This window comes from Pithys albifrons, chromosome 7 (assembly GCF_047495875.1).
Source record: "Pithys albifrons albifrons isolate INPA30051 chromosome 7, PitAlb_v1, whole genome shotgun sequence".
Lineage (NCBI taxonomy): Eukaryota > Metazoa > Chordata > Aves > Passeriformes > Thamnophilidae > Pithys > Pithys albifrons.
In genome coordinates this window covers 51,894,337-51,917,628 of record NC_092464.1, presented here as the reverse complement: position 1 = coordinate 51,917,628, position 23,292 = coordinate 51,894,337, and the positions used below count along the sequence as shown (strand labels likewise).

The 23,292-nt window shown below is 38.6% G+C and overlaps 1 protein-coding gene across 9 annotated transcripts in view; it reads right to left on the bottom strand.

Moving 5' to 3' along the window:
• SUGCT (succinyl-CoA:glutarate-CoA transferase) overlaps positions 1-23,292 on the bottom strand; it is a 310,436-nt gene that overhangs the window by 49,121 nt on the left and 238,023 nt on the right. For all 9 annotated transcript variants that reach the window (XM_071561593.1, XM_071561595.1, XM_071561586.1 and 6 more), the window contains one exon: positions 8,971-9,034. In XM_071561593.1, coding sequence (XP_071417694.1) covers positions 8,971-9,034 — 64 coding nt within the window. The remainder of the gene's footprint in view (positions 1-8,970; positions 9,035-23,292) is intronic.

The window sequence follows — 23,292 nt, the reverse complement described above, 5'->3', positions numbered from 1 at the left end:
CCAGAGCATGAGACCTGAACCTACAAGGAGTAAAAGGACATGGCAGCAATTTTGGATGTTTTTTCCTCAGGAAATCCAAGCCAAAATGAGGAGTAGAAAAGTAAGCTGTTAAAGTGTGCATTCAGTTCTGAGATAAAACAACTACTAAATCCTACTTTGATTTGTGAGCAGTCAGGAAGTCAGGATGTAAAAAATTCCCCTTCAGGAATTACAACACAAGTCCTTATTCTGGCCTTTTAGGAAAGCACCAAGGGCAAATATTCCCAACATGAAGACCTACACCCCTTCTTTACCTTCTCCATCTCCCTATGAACAAACAAATGTGAAAACCAGACAGTTTTCATCATAGATTTACTCTTGTAGGAATCTAAATCCAATAGTTAAAGCAATGCAGCTTAATTTTTTAGCACAAGAATCTTGTGATTTCTTCACAGATAAAACTGCTGTGAATTGACGTGAGTTTGTAGGAGCATGTCTGTGTTCCTGGGCTCAAACAGCAGCTGTGCTTTCAGCACGTGCAAACTGAACAACTGGAACTGGGTATTTGGACATCAACAGCTTTAAAATTCTGTTTGCCCCACAAGTTTATAATTTTACTGCCTCTCTCCACAAATGGACCTGATTTTCTCTTCCTTGGGATGTGTCAAAAAGCAGCTTGCAAAGAATATTTAAAAGCTTGTTCTAATCTCCAAGCTCCTGCCTCACTTCATCTCTGCATCCTGTTCAAAGCCCATTAGGAACACACCAATTACACACAAATCAAAACAAATTTTCTAACGTTCTAACACAGGACTAATCTCTAAACAACTTTAATTTAAAGCAAGGAACTTGCATCAAATGCTGAAGTTCATTAAGTTACTGATTCCACCTAATAGAACAATTATCTGCTTTTTATAAACTGCTTCTATTTTCTGTTATGTTCAGTTTAGTTTCAGACAAAAAAACAGGGATTTTATGTCTTTTTAGTGGACTCTGTTCTGTACCTTAACAGAATGTGTATTAGGAAATCTAATCAGGTCTTGACCCAATGCCTAATGTTTCAACAGACCTTATATTAAACTTGATCACTTCTGTTCCCTCATGGTTTAAAACTTTTCCATATAGTATTAAGATGGACAAACTAATTTTATTTGAAAAATAAGAAAAGGTTTATGTCTAGCAAAAAAAAAAATCAAAATCTGGATAAAATTTGGTGATAAATAGCAGCTAAATAAAAGTCTGGTAAAAAAAAAAAAAGAAAAAGAGTCATAAAAGATTTGGAAAAACTCTTGGGGATTTCCTGCTCTCCCAGAATCCCAGAAGATAATTAAGAATAATAAAGACTCAGGTCCAAATCACCACACTAGATCTGAAGCAGGGCTTTTATGCAAGGGGTTTTTTATGCAACACCTGGTGGTGAAGGCATCAACACTAAGAGCAGGTATAAGTTTTGGAACAGGTGAATTTACCCAACCAAATTGTGTTTTCATGAGCAGCATAATGGGATCTAGAGAGAAGCATCAAAAACTCTTTTCTATTCATATTAGAAAACACGGAGCATGTCTGAGGAAGAATGACCAAAATGCAGGCACTTATAGGAAATATTTATGCTGATACAGACTCCAGGATTAACTGGCAACCAAAGCAAGCATTAATTAAAAATGCAGCATATCAGTAAAATAGATCAATGCAACTTTTACTGCATGGGCAGACTTCTCATGTCTAGAAGTTAAGAAATACTTATCTTTTTACAAGAGATTTTGATGCAACATGGGATTGATTTCTGGGCAGGACTTTACTAGAAAGAGCTGTGGTAAGTGCAGGGAGGAGGAACACCAATAATTTCAAGTTCACAGTGACTAAGAGAACTTACCTATGCTCTATTTCAGGAGCTGCACATCAATTTACTAACCTACAACAGGTACAGGCTCTTAATCTACTGGACAATAAAGTTAACCATGTAAGCCTTATTTTTATTTTTCCCCTTATTTCTATCCAATCCCTTCTTTATAAACTACAAGGAAAGTAAAGCATCAAACTGTCATTATTTTAATTTGGGGGGGAACCAACATATTTGTGCTCTGCTGTTACTTGGGAGTTCTATTATCTCAATCTTTTGGTGAGAAATGTTTAACTTCTCAGGCTTAGGGACTTGCCCAGAGTCAGGCAGGAAGTTTGTGACACACTCTGTACAACTGTGAATTTTTCCTGTAAATGTGCAGTACAGGGACTGCAATAAAAAGAGACAGCTACAAAAGTGCTGCACTGTGTTTACACAAAGCACCTGAAATGGCCTGGGAAAATTACCCTGCACAGCTTTGTCTGGATGAGATATGGGTCATTTAAGTACTTTCATGGGCAGAAAAAGTACTTAGACCTCATGAAACACGTGAAAAAAAATATTCTTTTTCTATGAAACTGAAGACCATGGGGTTTTTAACAATTAATTTGATCAGGCCTTTAAAGAATGAGGCAGATATTTGGTTAATTTTCCATCTCTTGAGGACTCCTGAATATGACAAACTGTAGTTGAACATATGTGAAAGAAGTAAATTGATGAAATTATGGTCAATGCCATAAAAAAGGCAAACCACATGATCTAATGGCCACTGCTGGCCACAGAATTGTTCAGTGTAGGGTCAGAGAAAGCAGGGGGAGTCCAACCCTTCCTTCCATCCATGGGAACACAGGGCAGAAACACAACTGAGGATTAGTCTCCTCAGCATCCCAGGGATTAGGTACAATTGTCTAAATGTTTAAAACATATTTTTACATTTTAATGAAACCAAACTCTTTTTAGCTGACAGTAGATTCCTTTTCTTATCCAATCATTATTAAAGATCATAAAGATATATGAACAATTTCTGGGTGTTGAAGTAATTTGGCTGTTTTACAGCACACTCGAGGCACGCAGACAGATCTTTACAATCCCACACCCTGAACTCTGGGAGCACCTGGTTGTGCTTGTTGTGGAGGGAGAGTCAAGAAATACCTTCTAAGTTATTGTTACTTATAAAGAAAGAAGAGGGAAACACAGTCAAACAGAAATAAAAAGCTGAATTCTACAACTGTCGCCATTGGTGGGAAACTAATTAGTTCATTTGGTTATTCAGGTGATACCTCAGCTTTTATTCCCCCCTCTATGGACCATCAAGGTGATACCATTGAGTTAATTCTCCATAAGAATTAGGTCCAGTTTAAATAAAATCCCAGTAAAGCTTAGGACAAAAGCAGGAAAATATAAAGTAAGTAGAACTATAATTACCAACCAACAACCAGCAATACTTCAACCCCATTTCACTTATCATCTACAGAGCAGGAAAATGTCCCCACTGAAAAATTACATGTCCTACTGATATGGCAGTGTCAGGTTGTGGACGGAAATATGTGATGGAAGAAAAACAGCTTTGGATTGGCACAGCTTAAAGACAGAGTAAGCTGGGGTGTGATGGGAGAGGAGTCCAGCTCAGGGACAGCAGCCCCAGAGAGCCCTTTCCTGAGAGCCACTTTGCTGCCCAGTCACTCTGACACTGATGGAAAACACTGCCACTATTTCCTAATTTCCCCCAACACCTCAAGTCCCAGATCTAGGTGAGAGACAGCTGGCTTCTCTTCCTAAAAGTATCAACTGTGGCACTAAGACCATTTCAGGGGGTATTGCAGATTTTAAAAATATAGACAAATACTCTTGAAACATATGACAGAGGAGCAACAATATTAAAAGGTTTGTAGTTTAGGTTTTACCTTAAAAGGAATCTTGAAAAATACCAAATTAAACTATCATTCATTAAAAAGATACATTAGCCTTTTCTACATAATCCTTGAGCTTATAACATATTCCTTGCCATTTCCACCATCTCTTTTCTGCTTTTGCAATCAGGATGAATGTACTGTTTATATATTTATTAAGATTTTTTTTTTAAGTATTTTGGGGCTAGCTAGGTGAGCTGTCATACATCATTTCTGGTGAGTTCCTGTAATGGCCCCGAATTCCTCACAACTGAAATCAGCTCTGTGAATGTAAAAGACAGAAATGGTCAGTGCTGATGACTAAAAAAGGCGAGTGAGGGAAGGGAACGCCGGGGAAACTGTTTGTCTCTGATGCACCATAAAGAGGGCAGTGAAATTAGAATTTCTCCATCAGCAGCAGTGGTGCACATGCATGGACACACACAGGAGAAAAGCACCTGAGGAGAAGCAGAGTCAGGAGTTCAAGCAGAGTGTCTTGCAGAAACAATTGTTGGGATTTTTATGTTGTTGTTCCTACACTGCAGAATTTCCTATCTGCAGAAAGCAATGGATTGGAATGCAGACTTCCATAATTTCCTGCAAACTTCCTTAATTTACTGCAAAATTCCTTAATTTCCTGCAAGCTTCCCCCTTGCAGAAGTCACTTTTTTCTGCCATGTATTTGCTCCTCCTGAGGCTTCTCCCCCTACACTTACATGGTGAGAAAACAAGAGCATGTGTCACTGACAGCCATATCTGCCCCCTCTATTGAACTGTACTGATCAAACACATGGATACCCCCCTGGCACCCCCATGGTTGCTCTTCCCCATATATGAATAAAGTAAGCATAAATACATATATAATAAATAGAAACACAGATTTAAAATAACCCATGGAGTTTCCCCCAGAAGTTCCTTTCCTTAGCAATCAAAGCATTTTTCAACTATGAACCCAGATGTGAAAAACTGCAAACAATTAGTGAGGTGAGACACAGAGTGATTTGTCTGAGGTTAAGGAAGAAATCTGTGACACACTAAGGGAGTCCTATTGGATTTTCTGCCTCGTCATCTTATTCCTTAAATCCATCCTTCTAAGAGATTGATGACAATTAGTCTCCATGGAACCACGACACCATTTAATGAATCACACAACAGGAAAATCTACCTCTGAGGAAAAAAAGTCTTTCCTGTTTCAGTGGTATATTTGTAATGCACAGTGACAGGAGAAGACCGGAAAAGGGGACATTTCTCCTGAGTGGGTTGATTAATTAACAGAACTTGCCTGAATTCAGTCCAAGAAATCCATGTCAAGGAGGAATCCTGCACTGCTTTTTCCAACTGAGCTTAGAGCAGCCCCCACAACATATTAACTCAAGAGCACAGAAGGAAACCATGAAGCCAGGTAAGAAACTGGCCTTTCTGAGCAATAAAGTCATTCTTGATGCAGATCATGGGCCAAAGGACAGACACAGATAGTGTTTATCAGCTCAGGAAGTGGGGATGAGGAGAACATTCAACATAAACATTACCAAAACTAAGAATAGCTGTTTTGTCTGGAAGAGGTGTTTTGTTCTGTTTCTGCAGTTGTATTGTTTCCTGTTTGATCAGAGGTGATTCCAAAGTGTAGGCTTATATCCAAATCCCCAGTCCTCTGTGGCTTACAAGGGGTCAGAAATGAGGTCTAGTTCACAGAAGTTCCTGCTAGTTAATAAATTCTACGAAGATTAGTTTGTTAGGGACAGCTGAAATCATTGTGGTTTCTTCATTAAAAAAAAAATCATATTACAAACACTGTTTTGACTTTAAAAACCAACTGGCAGCCTTTAAAATTCAACATTAGAGACTAGAGAATGCAGAACTTTGGAATATTATGATTTCAGTTTCCTAAGCCATATAAATAGATGACAATTGAAAAGCTTTGGGGAAGATTGTATTGCATCCATTAGGTTTTTTCCTACATAATCAGTGTGGGTTGGTACCCATTATGCTCCATGTTGCCACTCAGGATATTCAGTGGCTTCCAGATGCTACCACATTTTGTAAAAAAGTCCATTAATCTTTGGCAAAGTAGTTCAAGACTAACCCAGAGGCTAAACCTCCTTGAAATGTTGTCCCTTTAGTTAACTGTGCTCTCTCTGTGCCATCCACCATCACTGGCAATCTGGCACGGTATCAAACATCTTTCCCCTATAATTTTTTTGCCCTCAAAAGTACTTTCTGTGCTCTACATTTCCCATTTGATTAAACTATATCATTTCTCCTTCAGATCTCAGTGAACAGGGCTAAGCACAGCAGAGCTGGAGGACTAAGATTAATTACAGCATAAGAATATAATCCAAGTTGGAAAGGACTTTGGGAGGTCTCCACTCCAAGCTCTTGCTTTGGCTCAGGTCAAAGTCATGCCTGAGGTCAGACCAGGTTGTTTTTCTTCAAAATGTTCTCACAATTTTTATACAGTCAGTCTTAGTCAGACACAATGAACTCTCTTTTTCACATCCAATCTTGAATCTAAGATCTCTCAGCAGTGTAAATGTGCTGGGCATTTGTCAGGAATACTTGAAACAAGAGATATCAAAATGCAAGGTCTCTTCCTCTCCTAACATAGATACACATTTTGAAAAGAAAAATTAGCAGAAATAGGGGTTTTGTAATCCAATTTCTCTCACTTCTGTTTCACCAGTACCCTATGATGCACTTATCAGGACAGAGTATTCCTCAGGCTGGGAATCATAAAAACAACGGTGGGGAAACACTGACTAGGTGAGGAAGGAGCCAAATTCAATAATCATATCAAAAGATAGTCAAGCAAAGAAGGAGTACAAATTATCAACTCCAGCTGTAAAAATGTAGCCTGCATTAAAGGCAAGTGAAAGGCAAAATCCTCAGAATTTCAAGCTGCAAGATCTACAGTGGAGGATTCAAACAATGATTTGAACCAACTCCCCAACGGGGGGCACGCCTGGAGAAGGACTAATGTCAATCAACATGTTAGACACAAAGGCTACCTGTGACAGGCAGAGCTGCAACCTGCAGCAGGTCACTGCATCACAACTTGACCTGGCAGCACAAGGGAGACCTTTGTCAAGAGCCTCAAGTGGGATGTTCACTTCAGTTACTAAAAGACACATTAAAATCTGGCTCCTATGGTTAAGAAATAACAGTAACCTATTTTTTTTTTATTTTGGGATCAGAGTCTCTCCCTGGTCTCTTTAAGAAGAGACATTTTTAGCCTATTTAGTTTCAACATTCACATTAATATCTTAATCTTCCTTAATAAGCAACCCTGAGACAGAAGCTGAGAGCTTATCAAAGCTGTTCTCTACTGAATACAAGATATTAAAATATATTCACATTGGAAAAAAAACACCAACCAACCAACAACACCCCCCACCCCCCCACTATTTTAAACAGTCATTGAGGAGAACTTTATTTATTTTAGGCCTTCAAACTCTTCAGATACATCATTGAGCAGAAAAAAAATCCAGGACACTTCCATTCCCTACCACCAGCAGTGGCCAAACCCATTTATGCACTTTAACTTTGGGACAGAGCAATGCACTGTCTTTTCAGTGCCATCCATAGGTCCATTCTGCTCACACTCAGTGAATGTTCTTCACCCTTCCTTCCCCTGTCTCTCCCCTGCTTATCCTCCCATGCCAGGAAAGGAAGGAATTCTACTTTTCCTGCTCAAATATCCAATAATCATTTCAGCCATCTGCTTCAATACAAGAGGCTCTTCATAGAAGTCCATCTAAATGGCAAACCATTAGAGATTAAGATGATTTATTTTAGTTTTGTGCAGTGTCACTAGTTTAATAAAATAAAAAATAACCCAGGATTTGGGAAGCACTATGGCTTACCTATGTAAAAACTGACTCTCTTGCCAATGCATTCTATGGCTGCTGACAGACATTAGAACATTCCTTTCATCTCTTTCCTCCTCTTGCAGTTTAACCTATCCCCTTAAGGAGTATTTGCTTTCTCTTAGATAGATTATACATTGTATGCAACATGAAAACCTTACACCCTTCCTCTACCATCTGCAAGGCTTTTCTGTCTACTTCTTTAAAAAGAATTAAATCAAAACCTTTTATTTGTCTTTTCATTTTGAATAAATAAGCCAGGATTATCTTTCTGTAAAAAAATGGGGGAAAAAAAAAGGGATTACTATTTCCAGAATTTCCAGATATGTGCATCTAAATTAAAGAAACATTTTTTAATATAACCAACCAAACATCTCAGCCTAGTGAGACCAAATGTGGAATGAAAACTGTGATAAAGAGCAAATATGCAGCACACACACACAAACACCCCCTCTATTCATGCAGAAAACATGATCTAATATGGGATTGGTTCCTTGTAAATAATTCTTTCTGCATCCCAGTGTGATTCCAGGATGTGCAAATTAAGATAAGTTTTGTGGGTCCAATTCTGCTTAACACTAAATGTGCTCAAGTGAACTGAAATGCCAAACTGGATGCTGTGTCAGAGGGTGGAACTGGCACAGAAAATTCAAAGGTAAGAAGTTCGTACCAAACCAAACAAGACACAGTGCTTGGAGTGAAGGGGGAAACAATCCTCAGTGTGGCCCAGGAGAGAGGAAAGCACAGACAAGCACAAAAAGCTGACCCAATAGCCAATAGATTATCAGAAAAGGGTCAATTGCCAAAACAGGGCCAACTGCAAGGATCTGAGTGTTAATGAATCCAACCCCATTCCATAACTAACTCTAATGCAAGGAAAGCTGCACCAGCTCCTGATCCACTTAGAGTTTAAAACAAGAGAGACTAGTTTATCACTTCTGTATTCTTTGAAAATAAAAAATAACTATTTAAGGCTTCATCATTTAACTTCATTAAGTCTTCAGTGTGAATTTCCCTCCTCTTTTGTCTTTTTTTTTAAATTTTACTTTTTTCCCCTAAAAGAAGCCTGGGTAACTTGCAAAATAGGCCTAAATCAAAACCAGACTCATATGTTCATGTAGATGCTTTAGCAGGAATGTTTTTACAGTGGGAGTTTGCAAATGTTATCAAATCCACATTCACATTTCATGACAACTGAGCGATGGAAACCGGGAGCTCTTCTGACACATTTTAGCCCCTTTTTCTGCTACTGGAGCCACTGTGAGCACAAATATCAGCCTGGTTAAACTTCTGTCCCCTTGACTGACATGTGAGGATGTGTCACGTCCTCAGCTCAGTTCCAGAACCACTCAAGATGTCATGGAGCATTTAATTTAGGAAAAAGGGTTCAACATCTAACCTGGAACAGCGATCCTCCCAGCTGTTGGATGATTCATTTCCATCACAAGTCCATTGTGGAGTACCTAGGAAAACAAAACAAAACAGAACAAAACATGTATGTAATAAAAAATATGATCAGTGCCTAAACTCAAGAGGAAAAAAAAGAGATAAACATCATCATGTTCTATCTGAAAAAACAAGGAGCTACAACTCAAGTAGTTCACTTAATCTGTCAAATGAAAGCACTGATGTTTGACCCTACTTTTTATTTATGCACCTAAATAAATGCTTCAGTAAGACTTTAAGCTCTTATACCCAATATCAAATATTAAAAACTGAGCTGCAAGTGTGTCACACTTTCAGCCACCAGCAGGCAATGGGTACCAACACAGTATGAGCATTAAAACTCTGCTTAAAATGTGCTTTCATTTTAATCTGCACTATGGACTAAAGGTCTATATGTAACATAAGTTCTCTGGTTTATTCTTTCCCTGTTATTCAGTTCCTTTTGAGCTTGTGATGGATCATACTATGAAATGCTCTCTTAAATGCTTTTACTTATTTTTTTTTGTGACACTCAAGTAACAGGAAAGAAGAGATCCATACTAGCAGATTCACTGCTCTTGGTAACAGAATTCTGCATCCAAAGACAATAATCAAGCTTTGCAATTTCCTGACCTGCTCTTCTGCCATCCTTGTAATGCTGTTACCTTAACCATGTAATCAGAATTCTTAAAAAAATAAAGTTTTGTTATTGAAGCAAACTCTACAAATAAAGATCCTCCCATTTTGCAATTATTTTATATCCAGTGTAACAAGTCCAGAGTGTCTCACCAAAATATCAGCTGTAGGAAATGAAAGATGGGCAAAGATGATTCATTGATCATAATTCATTGATCTTAATACCCATTCACCCTGCACCATGGCCAACACCAGCAACCTTGACTACTAATGACAAGTGCTGGTCCAATTATTCTTGAAAATTTCCAATTAATGAGATGAGAATTTTCTTATGTTGTTTGCACCACATTGTCTATTTTTATTATTAGAATGTTTTCTCCCAATACATAATCTAAATCTGTATATCTTTGTTAATATCTAAATATCTTTGTGTTAGACATCTTTATCCTTGTCTTTTCCCCAACTGGACACAGAAAACCAATCACCAGCATCTTTATAACATTCTTTTATGGACTGGAAGATTTTAATCACATCCTCCCTCGTCCTGCTCTTTTCTAGACTAAACAAAACTGATTCCTTTAACCATTCTTTCCAGGTCACATTGTGTGAACCTTTTATCTGTGGAGAGTATCCTGCTGAAGAAATTCCCATTCCTGAGCAGGTGGTGTCCAAAGGTCAGGTCAGCTTTCCCTCAGCTTGTGGAGGGAGCCTGACATTTAGAAATGCAGATATTTCCCATGATAGATGCTGGGGGAACAATGTCTGCTCACTGGTCTAATTGTCTGGCAGGAGCCCAAATCATTAGGTCTAGTTCTCTTTCAGAAGGTTAATGGCAGTTTTAGGAGACATTCAAGGGAGATATCCAGATATTTTTTTTCCAAATGACAGAATTAGGAAATATAATTGCTTGTTTTAACTCATATTTAGAATATTTCCAGTTATGCCCTTAATCAACAGTATTGAAGATTTGGCCTCTTTTCTCTGTAACTTACTTACATGGCCTTTTCTTCTGCATTTAATTGATTATTTGGGACCTGAATGCAAGAGGACACACTCATTTGAACTTGAAATCCACCATGCCCAGGTGTATAAACAGTTCTTCAAATGGTAAATTAAACAATCCACCTAAAAGTGGCTCCACTTGCTTAAGGAAAAACATACAAATTCTCCAGCAGGTACTCAGGGCTCCACAAAACTCATGTTTTCTTCTGTTCTGGGTCTCTAAATGCTGATTCTCATAAAATAGACTTAAATTAGATGTAAAAGATTTTTTAAAATCTTTTTTTGTTGGACTCAAATTCCATGTCTTTTCTTCACAGAGTGAAATCCAGAAACCCCTGTGGCACCTTTGATGATCACCACTCTATAACTTCTACTCCTTTTCAAAGAATTGTTTAAGATGCAGTCAAGCTTCCTTTCTATTTTCACTGTAAGTACAGTGTTTTTCCCTCTCAGACACATTCTTTACTCAAACCCACTGAAAGGGTTATTACTCTTATTTTCTTTATTAAGTCTATATTGGTATATTTGGTTCCAACTTTTCTTTTGAAGAAAATGATCCCCAAGAAATTACTCTGGTCAAACACTGGGGTTTTTTTCCTATATTACCAACATTGTTTAAAAGAACTCTGTAATTTCCCATTCCACGAATTCCACTATTAGGATTCCCAAAGAGAAATTAAAAAAAAAAAACAAAAACCAAACAAACCAACTTCACCAACTCCTCTTTATGTTCATTCTAAAAAGCTATGAAAGAAACATATGAGATTGCTGCATCTTAGCCTTTGGGACAATGTAATATTCACATCCAAGGGGATCATCTAAAAGATGACAGCCACCAGTATTTCAAATTTTTAATTTATTTTTCCGTGTGCCTTATTTTTCAGGCTAGAAATACTTTATGATCTGTTACAATTTGAGATTTTCTGAATGAAATAGTTTTGGGTGGCATTTTACCCTGAGATCACTGTAAGGGAATCAGGAGCACAGTCTTGAGGCTTTGAATAATAAGCTTTTAATTTGTATCTGGAATAGTGTGGTAGTGAAGTAGTAAAATAATCTCTGCATTATACTGAAATCACCAGGTTGTCCTGACTTGTGCCATCTTTTATAATGATTCCTGCATCAAATTTTGTTACATAATCTTTAAAAAAAATTAAAATATTTCTTTTCTTGCAGACTGAACTGACAGTTGACAAAGTATATAGAGATTATACATACAATGCAGAATATTTGTAATCCTCCATCACTAGCTGTTACAGCTCTGCTTTTTATGAACACAGTATAAAATTTTTCCATGGTACAAATAGAAAATATTGCTTGGTAATGGACAAATACAAGAGAATTCACTATATTTTAAAGTTATTCAGCCAGTATAAGTTATTACATGACTTTATTCAAACTACAGCAAGTGGAACAATTCATATGATTACACCATCTAACCTGAGAGAAGAAAATAATTTTTAAAATACTTCAATATAATTTTCTATATTCAGGGAAGTCCATATGGAACCTTTTAAGCAAAGATCTTAACACTTTACTTGTGCAATGCAAATCAAGGGTAATTTAATAGATTTCATGACATATATTCTCAGTTTTTTCACCATTTTCTCTTAGTTTGTCATGAGAAAAACTATGGAGGATACTCACATCAGCTGTTATAAAGCTCACAGTAATTAAGATATAACAACTCCAATGCTCAATTTGTTCTTTTCCCTAACAATGTTCATAACTGCAAGTTCAAAAGTAGTTAGGATTTTTATAACAAGCAGAATTAAAGTCTCTTATCCAGCTGCTTTCACAAGAAGGATCAAATATTAACTGTAGTTTTCCCTTGTATTCTCACCTTGTTCCAACAACTATCCATCTGAACACTACTTTGCTGTGTTAATGTATCACCAGTGGGTATGTTTAGTTCAATATTGTAATTTTCCCTGCAGCATTTGAGTCTCTCTTGAGTCTCACTTCAAAGCTAAGTGACATATAAGGGGAAAAATGAGAGTAAAATCAATTTCAAAAGAAATATAACTACAAAATGAAAAGCAAAATGGCTGCAGAAACAATTCTGATTTTCATCTTCATGTAAAAGACTTGCAAGGCTGAAAATCTGGATTCTACCAGGGGCTTTATCTTTGACAGTTGGAACTTAAGGGTCATTCCCTACAAGACCATCCAGCACATACAGTGGTGCAAAACTCTCCTTCATCTTTCAGGGATCCTCAAGAAGAAAGGTAAAAGCCATTTTCCTCTGACTGTGCTGTTCCCTAGGGGGGAACAGATTGTGTACAGCCTATCAGTGTGTATGGAGGCTTCCTTTGAGGTTTAGACATCAGTACCTGTTTATCTATCCAAAAACATTTGGGAAAATTACATGTAGGATATGGCTTTAGGCGGAATTTTCTTGGACACTCCAAAACTTCTAAGAATATCTGAGGCTTGCTGATGGGTTCCCTTCATAAATATGATAAAAATACATATAAAAGGGGCTCTTTGGATAAAAGATTATATAGAAAACAACAAATGTTGTGAAACTGCATCTGTACAGGTCCCACCGTTTCAGAGCTTCACCTGGAGTTCACTGACAAGGATTTGCAAAGGAAATGATGTAACCATTTGCTCCATATTTTTGCAGCCACAAGATAACTGGCTGTTGGTAAACATAAGTACTACTTGTGCCTCCAAACCACAAAAAAATGTTTGCAGTTTTCCCTGGCCATGCTGAACACGGAGCTGTGGCCACAATCACCCCCTGAAGGAGCAGCAGCGTGTGCTGGGAGCGCAATGCCGGGGTGGAATTGCACTCCACACCCTAAAAGTACCTCTTTCCAAATAAAACTATAGTAACTCTTCGGAAATTTGAAAAGGACATTAAGCACAGCCCAATCTGATGTCTGGTTCTGCTTGGAATTTCTTTTCTGGAATGCTGTGACACGGCAGAATGGTTTGCACATCATCATAGAATCATAGAATGGATTGGGTTGGAAAAGCCCTCCGAGATCATAAAGTCCAACCCTTGGTCCAACTCCAGTCCCTTTACCAGATCATGGCACTCAGTGCCACGGCCAATCTCACCTTAAAAACCTCCAGGGATGGGGAATGCACCCCCTCTCTGGGCAGCCCATTCCAATGCCTGAGCACTCTCTCTGCAAAGAATTTTTCCCCTCCCCCTTTTTTTCAATGTGACAATCCCAGTATCTTCAAGTTCTGTTGCCAAAGTTGTCTTTTCTCACTAATAACTTTATTATTCCTCTTTTCAAACACGGCTTCTAACATACAGGGCTCATCTGGAGAAGGTAATATGAACTCCCTACTGTATCTAAGTATTTTATTAATGAACCACATATATCTCCATCTACCTCTCCTGTTTGAAGTTCATCACCATTTTATGCTGGGATAGGACATAATAACAACAACAACAACAACAACAATAATAACAAGAATAATAACAACAACTAGCTCTTGGCTCTTCAATATTGAATTTAAGCTTTACAGTAGCCATGACTTTAACCCAAGAACAAGAAGGTCTGCTCTGATACAGGAGGAAAGAGTTTCTTATCTGCATTCCTCTGTGTCACTTACGTCAAGAATTTCCATTTCCATACTCCAGAACTAAATGTTTCAACAAGGCAATCCCTCAGAGTGATGAGAAATTGCTTCCCTTATGCCCTGTCCCAGTGTGACATTTGATCAGCTGAGGGTAGTTGAATTCCCCCATTATTACTACCCCATTAGGCTCATGATTCTTTGATCTCCTCCAAAGTTTTGGACTCAATACCCATTTCCTGCTCTGAAGGCTCCCCAGCACAGCCCTGATACAGCTCCCCCAGCTCCATGACCTCATCTGTCCTTCCTGCTCAATTCAGAGCCAGGTATTACACTCTCCCACTGATGTTTGTCATTCCAACATTCTTCTGTAATGGTTGCTATGTCAAGATTTTCCTCCTTTGCCAAGAATTTCAAGTTATTTTTTTTTAATCTTACATATCTCTTGTTGGTATAGAGATATCTATAATTTTTTATGCATTTGGGGAAGCAGAGAGTTGGCCATGTCGTTTCTTATTTAACTCTGGAGTTTGACACTGTATTACCTTTCCAGAACTTCTCCTTTTGCAGTTTTCCTGCACGTTTGATTCTTGTCCCTCACACCTTTTGTATGACTGACATCATCAGCAGATGTCTTAAAATGGTGTGAGCCCTCATTTGTCAGCTTTTCCTCAACTCCTGCAACAGGAACCACACTCATTAATTTTCTGCACCTCCAATATATTCTTACTGTGGTTTGAGACAAGACCTTCCACAGAGATTCTTCCTTCTCCAAGCGCTGTGTGTAAGTGTTCAGTGGAAATCCTACTTCTTGCCATCCATTAACTGAAATACCAAATCCCTGACATTATGAAACCTGCACATGAGACTAAAATTAGACTTCCCTTCAGAAGGGAGCAGAAAGATGGAGAAACGTCACCAGCTTTCCTGGATAAGTTTCCAGGAATTTTTTATTTTTTTATTTTTTAGTGGCACAGAATATACCCACCACAGAGAGCTCTTCTCAGGCACCTCATGAAATTCTGTTTTTCTCAGACTCATCCTTTCCCTCCCTGAGAATCTACTCAGTTTCTGTGGCCAATATGAACGAGGCAATTAATGTTTTCAGTAACTCAACTTCCTAAATCATACTTCAGATTCAATAATCAAAGTAAGACATGACCCTGATGCTCAGAGTAGTTCTCAAACTAATGCTTAACTTCCTTTAGCACCTCCTGCTACAAAAGAAAAATCTAAAAGTCCTTAGTGCTAAATCAGCCACAGTGTAATGCACAAAAGAGACATTAAACAATCCAAAAAATATTAAACAATGAAAACCATTTGTGACAGAGCAGAAACACCTTTGCCATTGCCTAATCATCAAACACATACTTATTCTAGAGAAAAAATACTAAATTCAATTTATACCTCAGAGTCTAAGAAAATATGAGACAGCTGCTAAATAGGTCTATATAAATCTCATGTGCTTTCATCAGATGTATTGAAAAGTAATGAGAGTATAAGAAGGTGGGTTTTTTCTAATAGCAGACCATACTCCAGTAAAGAATGAGGCTTTTAGCTCTTGTGGAGAAGCAAGTATTTCAGAGGGGTTTATTAGCATATGGCATATTTAATATTTGTAATTAATAGCAAGATTAACAGAATAAAGATTTATAACTCAGGCCAAAATACACAAAAATAAATGGATACAAGCCTGTGATCAACTCTGATTTTCAAGGTTGCAGACCTTCCCCTGACTTCAAGGGGCTTTCTGTGTGTTCAAAAAGCAGGTCCCTTCCCTCAGATGCCCAAGACAACCTCTTGCACCACCATCAGTCTGGAAATGTGGCAGAGCAAAGAATCCCTCCTTCTTGCTAAAAAATACATATATTTTTCAGATGTGTTTTTCCCTGAGAACGGATGTGATTGTAAACCCACACTTTTGGTGGGTTTGGATGCCTAAATCCTAAATTCCCACAGCCATTGGAGCTGGTTGGATGTGACTCCTGTTGGCACAGGATGGGGTGGGGCTGCTCTCCCAGCCCTGGCTCTGGGATCATAGGGGCTGTCTCCAGCTCTGGTGGATCTTTCCTGGACCACACTGAGAAGTCCACACTGCTCCCCTTTAAATACTGCTCAGCATTTCAATACTATATTAGGGTTTCTTTGAACAAAATCATGGACAAAACTAATTGCAAGCAATTTTTAAAAGTGCAAGTGCACATAGGAACTAAGAAGAGTATTCTGGGCTGAATATGGGTTATATTATTTTGATGACATCCAGAATGTCATGTGAAAGACTTTATTTTATTTCATTGTGGTTTATCTCTTATATTAAACAACAACAAAATAACTTTCCAGATGTTTTCCTCTGTGAAAAGTGACTTTTAAAATGAAATGCAAGTGTATTTCTGGGACTGCCACACCTTCAGGCACTGTGTGCCATAAGTGGGAGAGTGGTGGGGTGAAAACACCAAGAACCTTTCCACTGCCTTTCTTTTCATAGCAGCTCTGTGGATGTTTCACATGTTGATCAAGCATCATATCCTGACCTGCCTGTGGATCTGGGGGTGATGAAGAGAAAATTCTGATGGGGCTTTGTCCATCTGAGGTTTTTCAGAAGTAACTTTTTGCCATGTGGTATTGAAGTAAGTCATAGGCAGATAGAACTCTGGACTGAGAAATGACTGAGGTCTTTGTCCACTGTGAGGGGGTACTGTTCATGGAATCATAGAATGGATTGGGTTGGAAAAGACCTCTGAGATCATCAAGTCCAACCCTTAATCCAACTCCAGTCCCTTTACCAGATCATGGCACTCAGTGCCACGGCCAAGCTCATTTTAAAAACCTCCAGGGATGGGGAATCCACCCCCTCTCCGGGCAGCCCATTCCAATGCCTGAGCACTCTCTCTGCAAAGAATTTTTTTCTGATCTCCAACTTCAATTTCCCCTGGCAGAGCTTGAGCCCATCGTGCCCCCTTGTCCTATTGCTGAGTGCCTGGGAGAAGAGACCAACCCCCACCTGGCCAGAACTTCCCTTCAGGCAGTTCTAGACAGTGCTGAGGTCACCTCTGAGCCTTCTCTTCTCCAGGCTAAACACCCCCAGCTCCCTCAGCCTCTCCCCACAGCACTTGTGCTCCAGGCCCTTCTCCAGCCTCGTTGCTCTTCTCTGGCCCTGCTCCAGCCCCTCAATCTCTTTCCTGAACTGAGGGGCCCAGAACTGAACACAACACTCAAGGTGTGGCCTCCCCAAGGCAGAGTCCAGGGGAAGGGTCACTGTCCTGGGCCTGCTGGCCACGCTAGTTTGGATCCAGGCCAGGATCCCATTGGCCTTCTTGGCCACCTGGGCACACTGTTGGCTCCTGTTAAGCTTATTTCAAAATGTGCCATCTTCAACACAACTGAACACTGCTGAGAGTTGTTACAGAAGTGTTTTCACATATGGGTATGCATGTGATGACAAGAACACATTCATAGACAGAAGTCTCAATAGTCAGAAGGTCTCAAATATTCACAAACTTACTACTGGGCTAATAGTAAGCGCAGGAACCATTAAACAAGGCAGAGTCTCTTTATGCTAACATATCACCTGATTCCTGATAGCCCTTGGGACCCTCACTTCAGTATAATTCAGTATAAGACTTGCTAGTCTTGTACACCACACTGAGCTCCCAAGAGCCCTCTTTGAAGTGCTCCCTCCATTTCCCCCTGCCATGGAAGTGCTGTGGTTTGTTTACACATCATTCCTTGGTTTGTTAGCGCCAGTCTGGCAGCTCAGAGTGCCCACCCCTACCCAGGACTGCCAAACCTGCTCATCCACAGGGGAAATGCCACTCAGATGTGCAGCCTGCCTTGTCAGCTGTGTGGGTGCTGTTGAGTGTTGGGAGATGTCCTGGGCACTCAAAGAAACTTTCATCATCAGAAACTCCAGCACATGGGGATTTTTCCTGATTTATGCTCTGCCTCATTAACATCAGCCTTTGTAACAAAAGCATCTAAGACAGAGAACTCCTAACCATGCCTATATCAAGGAATTGGGATTCCAGAGTGCTAGACATACATGGAGAAGGTGAAAGCAGTTCAGTACTAGCTACTGTTACCCACTTCATCATTAGCATTTAGTTATGAATTTTATTACCCAACCATAAAATTTCTCTCCAAGCTGCAGTAAAGCAAAAAGAAACTAAAGCCGGGGAGGTATTTCACAGCTATGAGTGTACACACAAAAGAGTTCCTTTCTTTCAGAAGCTATCCTCTTAAAAAAACAACCAAAACATAGTCTTGAAAATACATTTCACAGTTATTTAGTCATTAATGTACCTGAGATGCTCTGTAAGAATTTAATGCAAAAAGCAATTAGCATTTGACTACTAGATGTGTAACTGTGAACAAAAATACAATACTGGGTTTTAAATATAATGCTTCCAGTGGACTTTGCAATGCTTCCAGACTTCTCTTGCTTTGAAGTTAATGATCCTATGCCATTAACCTTAGCAATAAAAATACAGGACCTAAATTAATAAAACACAAGAGAAATATTGCAGCTTTGAGTCCTGATGTGAAGGACTAATGTCACCAGCTAGTTACACTAGACATTTTATTGATGCTCCCATAACAAAATCTCATTCATCAGGAAAATACACATCAACTAATGCATGGAAATAAATTTTGGAATGTACTGTTCATTTCCTTCAGCCACAGACATGTGAGAAATTTAGAAAGTTCTACATATACTCCTAAAAACACAGGGAACCCAACAAAGCATTAAATTGTCTTTCTGCACTGATCTTCCACATTACCCTCCCATTTCTTGTCAGATCTGACATAAAGGGAGCCTGAACTTTGTTTTGTCCTGTCACTTGCCCAGCAAAGACTCCTCAAAAGCAGGTACCAGGGCTGAGCCTCAACAAATGGAAGGATCAGCCATTCCCAGAGGAATCACTGTGAAGAAATGTACCTGAAAACATATTCAGGCACAATCAGTCCTTTCTCTGATCCTCTTTTCATCTCTGTTTCCAGCACAACAGAAACCTGGAGAGTCCACAGGATCTGTAGAGATACAGAACCCCTCCCATGCTCTCCAGACAAACAGCTTCCTACATTTTACACATCAGTGGATTAGAGAACATTGAAACAAGTTGCTAGAGAAACTATGAAGGACCAGGGAGGGAAAGAGAAAAAGGAAAACACAAAGGACTGATTTTTCCACTTATAATCTTGCACAATTTCACATGAACAAAGGCACTAAGTAGTTCGCCTGGGTAAATTCATATCTTCAAACTATATATATTTTGGAACTTATATTCAACTTTTCCTTCTCATTTTTATGTTCAGGGTTTCTTCTGTCTCAGCATTGACACCTGTAGCACAGTATTACACAAGGCAGCACTAGGATATGATGGCATTAAAAGCAGCAGTGACAGTTATCTCTTGGGATAGAAGAGTGATTTTTCCAAACATGCAAACCTAAGCAGATATGCAATGCAATTAGAGAAGAATTTTTTACATGTCTGCATTCTGCACCATCTCAGGGATTCCATAATACCAACAATTTGCAACAGTTCAACTGTACCTGAGTTCCACTGGAACAGATTGCCTGTGTCAAGCCACAAGCACTACTCTGAATATTCCCTTTGTATCAGGCCTTACATTCCAACCAATGCTATTCATCAGGCAATTAGAATGAAGGGCAATCAAACAACACAAATGTAGAGAGGTGACATCTAAAAAATGAAATAAAATATTTTAATAAAAGGAATTGCCTTAGGCTTGCAGTTGTTTTGTGAAACCAGACCCAACCTGAGTTAAATTTAGGTACAACACAAATGCATCAAAATTTCAAGTTTTGAGTCTTCTGATTAAAATAGTACTGCCTTATTATACCCTGTGTATTTCCTACAAGTGGCAAATCTGTCTAATAAACTCCAGTCCTGCAAAAGGACCCTTCTTCCAGAACTACTTTTGGACACTAAACCTCTTCAACTCCTTCCTATGCAGATCACAAGAAGTTTGAGTATCTGAGCAAGTATCTTCTATACTATTTACATAAAAAACATTCATTAAATAATTCTGTAACAACCAAACTGAACACAATTTTGCTGGTGAATGAAAACAGCCCATTACTATCGTTGGGTGATGATGTTCTGAAGTTACTGTCATTGTTTCCAGTTGATCACCCACTGTTCAAGAAAGCAGTTGGGAGAGAGTAACATTAAAACATCAAAAAAAAAAAGGCCTGGTGTTTTCAGACCAAAATGGAAAGTACTGCAATGTTTGATATAAGAAGCTACTTTAAAAACAGCATTGTACAAGTGTCACAGAACTCCCAGTCATATTTTAACTGCACATCATGGGATAGTTTCAAAAAAGAAAGCATTAATTCTCTATATCTCATTGATAGGAGATACATGTTACATTCAGTGGAGTGCATAAAACTGGAGTTTCTTTTTATTTTAATCAATTCTTCCAAACCTTTGTTTGTTCAGGTTTTTAATTTGTCTGAACCTTTTTACCCCACTAGTCTGCTTATGTGAAGTCAACCAAATGCAGAGCTTGAAAGAAATATTCCAAAGGCAAGTGGTAAAAGGCCTTTTATTCCTTAACAGAGATAAAAATAATAACTGGTGCAGGCTGGAAGTCCCAAATCTAGAAGAGTGTAAGGAACTGTTAGAAGTGTTTCTTTACTATTGCAACTTTCATTTTTGCACTGTTTGGGTTTTGTGCCAACCAGAAAACAAACAACAAGGAATATGAAGCAAAAGTCATAAAAAATGTCTCACAAAATTGAAAGATTAAAAGAGGTGACAACTTTTGCTTGTGCCAATTAAGAGCCATACAACCAAATGAGGATAGAATAGAACAGAATAGCTCAGCTGGAAGGGACCTCCAACAATCCCCCCACAGCCTAATTTCTTCATAAATAAATATAAAATGGCTTCACTCAGAAAGGCTTTTCTATTTTTCTTCAGAACTGAATCTGCAAACCTTTTTCCATTCATTCAATACCACCACTTAATTAAGATAAAGAGAGGAAAAAGATTATTCCAACATTTCCATACCTTTTCTTTTATCTGGAGAGATATTCTTTTGGAAGAGCTAAAAGTTCTAGGTTTGTGTTCATGTATTCCTTAGTCTAATAAATACAGCTGTCAGTATTCAGCTGAAAGCTGGTTTTTGAAGATCACTGATGTTGACTGGGCTCAGCCCATCCTCCAATTACAGAAAACCAGAAATTATGAAAACACTGTTGCCACAAAAAATTGACAGTTACTACTGATATGGACTGCAGTGCAATGGGAGGCTTGATAAATTAGCAAAGACAGTCAAAGAAAGGATTTCTCATTAAAAAATGAATTCACATTGTGAGATTTCTTCTCTGCCAGGATGATTTTGGAAATGAACCGTATTTACCCCACCTACTACAGACCTTGACTGAGGATTGCAAAATAGTGACCAAATTTTCCTTATATTGGTATCAGGGAAAGACACATCCAGAGGGTGATTATCACTCTGATATTTGACTACAATTATCATTACTATGATTGTGATATTACTCCATTAATGATGGAGTGATCTTACAATAAGAATGTAACTACCTCCAAAAATCTCAGTGAAATGCTTAGCACTAAGTTGTATCCAGGACTGTGTTTATCAGTTCCTCACCTGTACAATGTGAGAAAGAATATTTCCACAATTTTTCAGAAGAATGAAAGCCACATGGCACACTGAAAGACAGAGAAAGGACGTGGTGCTGGGCTAGTTTCAGTGACCTGAAGTCATGTGCCTTCTGATTTACAGCAGTAGGGGTGAGACAGGCTGCCCAAATGAATTTACACTGTATAATCCAACCCTCAGTGCTGCTGGAATTCACTGTCACTGCTGCTGCCATGTCTGCACTGACACAGATGGGCCTTATCAATTCTTTCCTTTTTACATATAACAAAACATGCACAGTCAGTACTCTGTGGGTTGAAGGAAAAAGCAGGAAAGCACTCAGAAAATGTGACCTGAGGAAGTGGTAGGTGTCTAAGGTGCTAAAGGACAGCTCAGATGTGTGCACAATGCAGTTTTCCCTTTCAACACTGGCAGATGCTCCATCCTCAGCTTACAGGCAGTTGACAGGTAGGACCTGCTTGCACTCCCCCTTGATCCATCAGCACATGCTCGGAGAGAAAGGAGATATACCATCTCCAGAACAAACCTGGTGTTATTCATCAGCTTCCCTATCATCACTCATGAAGACATCAAAGAAAGCTGGGCTGGCACAAATGTGAGCCTTGCTTTTTTTTGTTGTTATTATTATTGCTCAGCTGCTCAAGGCTGAACTTCATGAAGGTAAATCATGCTGAGCTGGGACTGTTTTCAAATTTAAGGAACATGATACCCCTCAAAAAATTAATTTTAAATGTTCCACATATGTAATTGATATGTAAATGTAGCTACAAGATATTTAGTTTATATTTACCTTTGTTTGATTACTAAATTGTAGGTGTCTAATGTTTGATTGCAGTTCATCAAGGGAAAAATAACCAAATGAGTTAGGAATCCAGCCTGCTCTCTCTGAGGAAGCTTCATAATGTGAACCACAGTGTGGTGAATGGGGATTTGCTTTTAAAGCCTTGAAATGCTAAAATAAATGCACCCACAATCATTTCAAAGGTTCACTATAATTAAGTAGGAATAATTTCACAAGGAGAAGTATGTAACTGAACTAATGTGATTTGGTCATTGAATCTCACCTAAATCTTTCTCCTGCAGCAGTCACACTTTCCGGCAAAAGCTGTCAAGAGTCTGAAACTGGGGTTAAGTTCAGAAACAACAGATATTTCAGATTTGAATTAAAATAACATGCTTGAAAACATTCAGCACTTTAAAACCATCTATTTAATTTGAGAAAATATCTGTAAGCACAGAATCATTTGAGACTGCAAAGAGAACACAGGAACCCCTCTGGAGCCTCATCTTAGCCCAGTTCTTGTTCTCATAGTACATCTCTAAGAGGAACCTATCTAATGGCAATAAAAGCTCATCTTTTCATTCCAGCAGAAATGTTACAGCTTTACTTTTCAGGTTTTAAAAACAGTATTGTTTTTGATGTATTATGGTGCAAAAAAATGTTATTGTTCTGTTTTTAAATTGG